Source organism: Benincasa hispida, chromosome 11 (genome assembly GCF_027475165.1).
Source record: "Benincasa hispida cultivar pf3 chromosome 11, pf3_genome.v1.1, whole genome shotgun sequence".
NCBI classification, from domain to species: domain Eukaryota; kingdom Viridiplantae; phylum Streptophyta; class Magnoliopsida; order Cucurbitales; family Cucurbitaceae; genus Benincasa; species Benincasa hispida.
The window spans coordinates 10,448,699-10,456,369 of NC_143488.1; the positions used below are offsets into that span (position 1 = coordinate 10,448,699).

Genomic DNA, 7,671 nt, shown 5'->3' on the forward strand with positions numbered 1-7,671 from the left:
ATTAATTTACTTTCATTAATATAATTGAAATTAATGGAACGTGGGAAAGATCCCACAAATTCCATTAATCTCCACCTCATGCCACTTAATTCTTAATGGAAAATTGAGTGATTGAACCTCCTTGATTCAGATATACATGATGAATCTTCATATATTGAGTTTAGACTTCAAAATTTGAGGTTCATGCAAAACTAAAGATTTGGAAAAGAAAAACTGTTTATCTCCATCTTCAAACTCTTAAAAGCTCATACCAATTTCATTCAATTTGAGTTCTGCAACTCAATCTAACGGCTGAAGATAATAGAGAAAATTTTGGTGGTGGTCTACTGCTGAGATTGAAGAAGAAATCAGAGAAGATCAAACAATTTGGTGGAATCTACAAAGGTAGTATTCTATAAACCTTATTTTTGTTTTTATGAACATGCACGTTGTTCCTTTAAAATTGATGTAATTAGAGTGCTTAGATCCTTAATAGCTTCCATTTGTTGAATGTCGACTTCATTCACTTTCCATCTTCCCAAATTCTTAGCAGAGTCCACCATTCCTACTTATTATTATCCCCTAAGGAGAATACAAGAGGTTCTCTTGTGGTGGTGGTCATTTGGAATTTCAGTTTTGAATTCCAAACGGAGAGTTTGTGATCAGATCGAGGGAATACGCAAAGAAGTTGTTCTTCAAGGGTAAGGTTTTAATTATTCCCTAATTCCTTCTAGAGAAACATGTTGTAGTTTTCTTGTTTAAACGCATAATTATGTTCTATAAATTTTGATTATGTGTAAAAATCAAAACTAGGACGATCCCGCTTTCGTTGCGGAATTTCACCGTTCCATTAGTCCACATTCCTAGCAAACCCTTTTTTGCACGAACTCTTTCCTTTTACATTTTCTAGCTACCATTGCTAAATTCTCTTATGAAGTATGCCCTTCATTTCTTCACTATTTTTTCCTCTGACAAAAGTTTACTAGTAACCTCAACAAAATCTAAAGTTTCTTTCCCGTATATCAAGATTGGTTTCATGTGTCCATAAGAAGGAGGAAGTGACCAGATGAATTGGAGTGCCTTATCTTCATATTCTATCTTCACTCTTATCATCTCCAGCTCAGAAACGATGTCATTGATAATACTCAGATGATCTAAGATTTTTGTACCTTCCACCATTTGTAACGTGTGAAACTGCTCTTTCAGGTACAACCGATTTGAGATGTTTTTTGCCTGATACATTACTTCAAGCTTCTCCTAAAACTTTTTGGCTGTTAAAATTCCATGCACATTTGCAAGAACATTTTTAGCCTAATTGCATTTGCAGTTCTCAAATCCATCTCCTCCCAATCTTCATTGGACATCTTAGAACTTTTACTAGAACCACCACTAGACTCTCCTAGATCACCATCACCGCTTAACTCTTTAGAAGCAACATTGCTCGATCTTCCCTTCAACGCCTTGTATAATCTAACTTGTATTAGCACATCCTTGACTTGAACTTGCCACCAACCAAAGTTGATCCTTCCATCAAATTTCTCCACATCAAACTTTAATGAACCCATAAAGCTTGACATATTTGCGTCCTAGCAAGACAACAAATAGCGAACAACCAACACTATTCACTATACCGCAACCTGTTTCAAGAATTATTTTCTGATATGGAAGATCAAACAATGTTGCAACCACAAAGCATACTCAGAAATTCAAGAAATTACAAACCTGATGCTTTGATACCACTTGTTGGAAAAAAACCTCCCACTTCTACCTCAGAAAATAAGCAGAAAATAACAAAAAAAAATTAAAAGAAAACAATAAATCCCAAAAACACAAGAATTTACGTGAAAAACTTCTCAATTGGAGAAAAAACACGAACCAGAAAAATTTACCATGTGACAAATTGCTATAATCACACAACCTCTCCCCGACCCCAATTACAGAAATCAATCTTCAAAGTTTTCGTTTACTCACACCCTTTTTCTTTTCCCCACTCTCAGAAGTAGAAAATGCAATTACACATTATTGATTTTGTATTTTGAGAGAAAAATCAAAATCAGTTGAGTACTATTTAATGCTCCATCCACCGTTGATTTGCAAGGAATGAAGAAAATGGTGCTGAAACAATTTTTTGTATACATAAAACATAACCCATATGGCTGAATGACTATTGACCTACTCTTTATCATCTATTTTCCTCTTTTATATTTTTGGATACAGTAAAATGGGTTGACAAAGGCAAACAATTAATAAACTAGACTTTACAAAAAGAATGAAAGAAGAAGAAGAATCATGACAAGATCCACATGAAAGCTGCAGACCAAAGAGCGAGAGAGAGAGCAGCAGCCAAATAGGTCCAAAGCATAATAACAGAGCATTCCTCTTGACCCACACCGAACAACTGAGTCATTGTGCCAATGGACATGGCCGGCGGCGTGGTGTATTGAACCATCAACAAGAAATGGTAAAGAGGATCCGGCGCTAAGAACCCTACTGCGTTGGCCGCTTTCACTACCAAAATTCCAATTGCAGGCAACGCAAAGTATCGAACTGCAATCACTCCAATGATCGTGCTTGCCTTCACCTTTGACGACCGCAACCCTTGAATCAGATTGCCGCCTAATATCAAAGTGGTGCAAGGAATCGTCCCATTTCTGAACATAAATAATATATAAATCAAAAACCCTTTTTGCTAATGAAAACAATAAAACAGAGCATATATATATATATACACATACCCCAGTAGTTGAACAGAGTCTTGGATTACTCTAAAGGGAGCATTGTCCCCAACTACGAGATTTCTGAGCCATGTCACCGCTCCAAAAATGAACCCCACAATCTAATCATATAATCATAATCATAAATAATTGATAATATTAATTTGTTGTATAACAATAAAAACAGGGGATTCTTGTTTATTATTTGCTTACAGCTCCTAATGATGGAGGGGCCATCAATTCTTCAACAATGCTGTGCATAAACTCTAGTGTTTTAGCCCAAATGGAGGATGATTCCCGTTTCTCTAAGCTGCCCACTGCTTCTTGGGATTCAACCTGCAAGTAAAGTCAAATGAGTTACCCCACGTGTTGATTTTATTAGGAATGCAACCAAAGTCCCACGTTAGTAAAGTAAAAAGATGATTATAGGTATATAAGTGAGAACAACTGATATTTGGAGGGATGTTGTCCCCATCAAGTGTAATTATGAAAGACCTCGTTTCAAAACCATTTCGTCTTTTGTTCTTAGTTAAGCACGAAGCAATGGAAAAGGTGTTTGTAGGCTTTAGTAAACACTATTAAACTTGCATATCGATCGAATAACTAAATTTTCTCATTTTTTATACTTCCCACATTTACTATGGAACTTTATTTTCCCTGTATTTCTACTTTTTCACATTTATCAAATAACTCCATCTTACTTTCTTAATTTACTTTTCACGATTATCAAAAAACTCAATCTTACCGTTCTATATCTCAAGCACAAAGTTACTAACTCCAATGCATTAACTTCAAACTTAATAGTTCTAACCCCCGAATGGTTATCAAACAGGACCGAAATAATTACCTGTTCCAGCAGGTTGTTGGTGGTTGATGAGACAGAAACAGGAAGAAGTTGGTCTTGTTCCCCAGTTTGTTTATTCAGAAGATGAGCTTGCAAGTTCCCATTGGAGGTGTGGTTGGGTGATTTCAACTTCTCCTCTGATGCTTCTTCAACTTCAAGTGCTTTCAATCTCAAGGAGGAGGTTTTCACTAGCTGGTAAGTATAAGTCCATAGGTAAAACCCACCTAGCTGAAAGTTCACCAAACATACATATTATAAGAAACAAAAGAAAATTGGTATGTTACTTGCTACTTTAATACCATGTTAAATTGATAAGTTACTTACCGCCATGGAAAAGGAAGCATAAGAGAGTCCGAGAGAAGTACAGGTGTCGCGGTCGCCAAAAGGGCTACCGTCCTCATCACAGATGGCAGGGATGATGATGAGAAGAAGGTTTCCCAAGTTCCCTAAATTCATTAACATGATATCAATGAATTATTTGACTAGAAAGAACAAAAATGAAGAAAAACAAGAAGAAAGAAACCAACCAGAAGAAGAGGCTGCAATGACAAGGCCTTCAAGATATGGCTTGGGTTTCAATATTTTAACAACTATCCATCCCAAAATTCCTCCAAATAGAAAGGTAAGGCCAATGTTCACTGGCATGAACCACCTATATTTATATATAAATAATAATTAATAATTCCATTTTAATTTCCACAAAATGAGAAATGACACAAATGAAATTAAATTAAATTACCATGAAACAATGTCTTGAAAGGTGACTGTTTTGGCCAAATTTGCAAACATGAGACAAGGAGTGAAAACAGTAAACACAATCTGCCAAAAAATTAAAAATAAAAATCAGGATTAAAGTAAGTAATATTATGAGAAGTGAGAAAAAAAAAGAAAAGAAAATACCTTGTTGAGAGAGGTTCGAGCTTGAGCAGGAAGAAGATTGCAGTAATCAGTGGCCAAAAAGGCTCCGAGTAAACAAATGAGGAGGACTTGTAAATTGGGCATTAATGCCACCTCCAGTAGTGACAACAAACCCATCAATTCAATTTGAATTTGGGACGATCTTTTTCTCTGTGTTCCAAAATTTCAATACACAATTGCTAAACATTCATATTTCCTAAACATAATTAATTAGCTCCAGCTTTAGATCTAATTTTTCCTTCTTATTATTATTTTTTTTAATAAAAAAGAAGCTGGGAATTGAAATCAATTTTTAGATCTGAAATGATGGGCCTAATTTTCCAAAAGGACAAGGAAGGGCACTGCCGCTCCAACTGCATTTCCACTTTATTATATATTTGTTTTATTTACTTACCATTTTTAAAAGAAAAATATTTAGATGTATTTTGCTAGACATCATATTAAATTGTTATATCATAATATGACATGTGACAAATTATTTTTATTTATTTTTTGAAATATTTTAGTTTTTTTTGTGTGATTAATTGGAAGAAAAAGTATGGAGATGGGTGCATTCCAGTATTACCCTTTCTAAAATTTCTACCCAATAATTTGAAATTTGACAAATTTTAATTATATATATATATATATATATATATATATATTAAAAAGTAAAGTTCTATGTGATTCTGAAACAAATTCTAGAACCAATAAAAGAAAACTTTGGTTAAATTTCATTAAGTTTTATGATTTTTCCATTTTGGCCCCAAACTTTCTAGTTTATATACAAAATTCTAAAATATTTTTTAGGCCACGAACTTAATTTTAAGACTAGCAATGTTGGTCCTTATCTCTATTATACTTTTATAATAAAAATGATGTAACTTTGAGTAAAACATATATTAGAGGTAAACAGAATTGGTTAAAACAAAAATTGACCAGGCAGCCAAATAAATGGCTATTTATAAAGTTTAGAGATTAGAACATAAAAGTAAAATAGGCAAACGTTGAGAAAAAATTTTAAAAAAAAAAAAAAAAAAAAAATCTTGAGATTTAAACGAGAAAAAAAATGGTATTTATAAGACACTTATTTATTTAACAAATAGAGAAGAACAAGGCATCAAAAAAAAGAAAACAAAAACATGATTATCTATTCACAAAAGATGCAATTTTTCTTGATCACAGCCAATATGCGTTGTTAATATAGAAAATTCTTTGATCTAAAAAGAAGAAATTTCTGTGGAGGCCACAAGGGAGAAGAATAAAAGGATCACCAAAAGGTAGAGATAAAAAAAATGTTCTGTTCTTCAATAATTTTTTTGCCAAAAACAAAAAAGAGTTGTGTAATTAAAATTCCCCAGAAAAAAATCTGTTCAAAATAAAACATTCTACAATAAATTGGACTAGTGCACAAATTAATAACTTTACTAAAATTCATAATCTTTTTGATAAAAAAAAAAATTAATGTTGCTTTTCTCTATAATTTTATCAAATATTTTTTTATCGTATTTATGCTTTATATATAGTTGGAGATATTCCTTTAATAATATTTGGAGTCATGGTTAAAATTAACCAGAAATGTAGAGCATCATTAAATTTGATCAAACATAAGAAATTTAGAGTGAAAATTGGTTTTATTATTTTTGTTTCGAAAGAAAAAAGAAAAAGAAAAAGAAAAAGCAGAATTGAGGGAGAGAAAAAGATGAAGAACAAGAGGTTACGTAAGTGTTATGGATTGGCAGAAGAGAATGCCAGAAATTAAACATTTCTCATTCCTTCTTCTTCTTCCACACCCACATAATTTCTTCTCTCTTTCAATTTTAATTATTTATTTTATTCATTATATATATTATCTGAACCAGAACCAAAATTCAAAAACTTTAAAATTTAGAAAAAAAAAATAGAAAATATGAAATGAGATATATAGCGAAGAAGGTGCAAACCTGAGTTTGTGTGGTGGCGTCGGAAGAAGCTTGCAGTCGCAGCGATGGATCCGGAGGAGACGAACAGGGAAAGAAATAATAATAATAATAATAATAATAATATTCAGAAATTGTATATAATTATATAATGGTTATTAAAGCTAGCAACCAGCGGCGTTAATTAATTAGTTAACATATATAGAGAGAGGGATAGAGAGGACTAGAAAGGTGTTTGGAGGATGAGTGAAAAATGGAAATTGTGTATTTATAGACATAAATTGTGGTGACGTAATAATTCTGTGGCTTGTGGCGGCTAACCAAAACTGTTTTTTTAATTTTAATTTTTATTATTATTTATGCTTTGTAAGTTGTTGTAACTCAGAATTCCTTGGAGGCCAGGCCACTGCCAGAAATTTCTTAGCAATGCAAACAGCAGTTCAAATTGGAATTGATGTGTTCTTTTTATTGTTATTCCGATAAGGCCCAACTAAAGTTGATGTACATATATAAACCTAACATAAATATTTTAATTTTATTCTTGATGTTGTAGCTTACATACCTAAGTATTGTTTTAAAGAAAAAAGAAAAAAGAATTTGAGGTATGGTACGAATTACACCTATTTTTATCATATGGTACTTTTTTTAGTAATTAAATTATTATATATTTTTTTTACTATGTAAAAAGGGAGCTTTGAATTTACCTAATCATTGATGCTTATAAAACATACACATGATGTCTACGCACTCACACATCATCTGTGCCAATCCATCTATCCCGCTTCTCTCTTTTTCTTTTTTTTTTTCTCTATATATAAAAATATTTATGTCAAAGCCCAACAATATTCAACTGAAAAAACATGTGAACACGTAGACTAAAACGATAATTAATGGATTGGATTGAATGACGTTTTAAATTCAACCAATCCAACTTAATCATTCGATCTTTAACCCAAATTATTCTTATTAAAAAATGAATTCAATCAAACTAGGAAACATTTAGATTTGGTTGGTTCAGACTAATCAAGTTATCTATTTAAATATTTTCTTTAAAAATAATTAAAAATGTTAATACATAAAAATTTTATTTAATAATTTTATATATTGAATTAAATTAATAACTCGATTTCAATTTATATAATGATTTTTTTCCAAATGGCTAAAAAACTATTTTTAGGAGTTTTTAAAAAATAAATTATTTAAACAATAATGAAATTAAATAAATGAAATTTTTCATAAATAGAAAAAACGTTAAACTATTTATAGAAATAACAAAAAAATTTGATAGATATTGATAGACTTCTATCCGCGTATATCA

The 7,671-nt window shown here is 31.7% G+C and overlaps 1 protein-coding gene across 2 annotated transcripts; it reads right to left on the reverse strand.

Moving 5' to 3' along the window:
* Positions 1-2,041: 2,041 nt before the first annotated feature.
* Positions 2,042-6,790, reverse strand: LOC120091915 (protein PIN-LIKES 7-like). 2 transcript variants are annotated; one of them, XM_039050084.2, is made up of 9 exons: positions 6,378-6,790; positions 4,438-4,605; positions 4,277-4,356; positions 4,065-4,189; positions 3,862-3,983; positions 3,541-3,765; positions 2,907-3,029; positions 2,715-2,815; positions 2,042-2,630 (listed from the first exon to the last, which is right to left on the reverse strand). In XM_039050084.2, exons 2-9 carry the CDS (start codon positions 4,570-4,572, stop codon positions 2,267-2,269), a joined length of 1,275 nt encoding a protein of 424 aa, XP_038906012.1. In that variant the 5' UTR covers positions 4,573-4,605; positions 6,378-6,790; the 3' UTR covers positions 2,042-2,266. The 2 variants fall into 2 exon arrangements, with proteins under 2 accessions (XP_038906012.1, XP_090162633.1); XM_090306507.1 differs by lacking the exon at positions 6,378-6,790 and having other exon boundaries at positions 4,438-4,697.
* Between the last annotated feature and the right edge of the window lie 881 nt (positions 6,791-7,671).

What these genes read in the sequence shown, in the direction of transcription:
- LOC120091915 (XM_039050084.2), bottom strand. Translation starts at nt 4,572, where the DNA reads ATGGGTTTGTTGTCACTACTGGAGGTGGCATTAATGCCCAATTTACAA. An exon ending in CATTGCAGCCTCTTCTTCTG is followed by an intron (nt 3,984 to 4,064) that starts GTTGGTTTCTTT and finishes TAATGAATTTAG; the next exon opens with GGAACTTGGGAAACCTTCTT. An exon ending in CCCCTCCATCATTAGGAGCT is followed by an intron (nt 2,816 to 2,906) that starts GTAAGCAAATAA and finishes TTATATGATTAG; the next exon opens with ATTGTGGGGTTCATTTTTGG.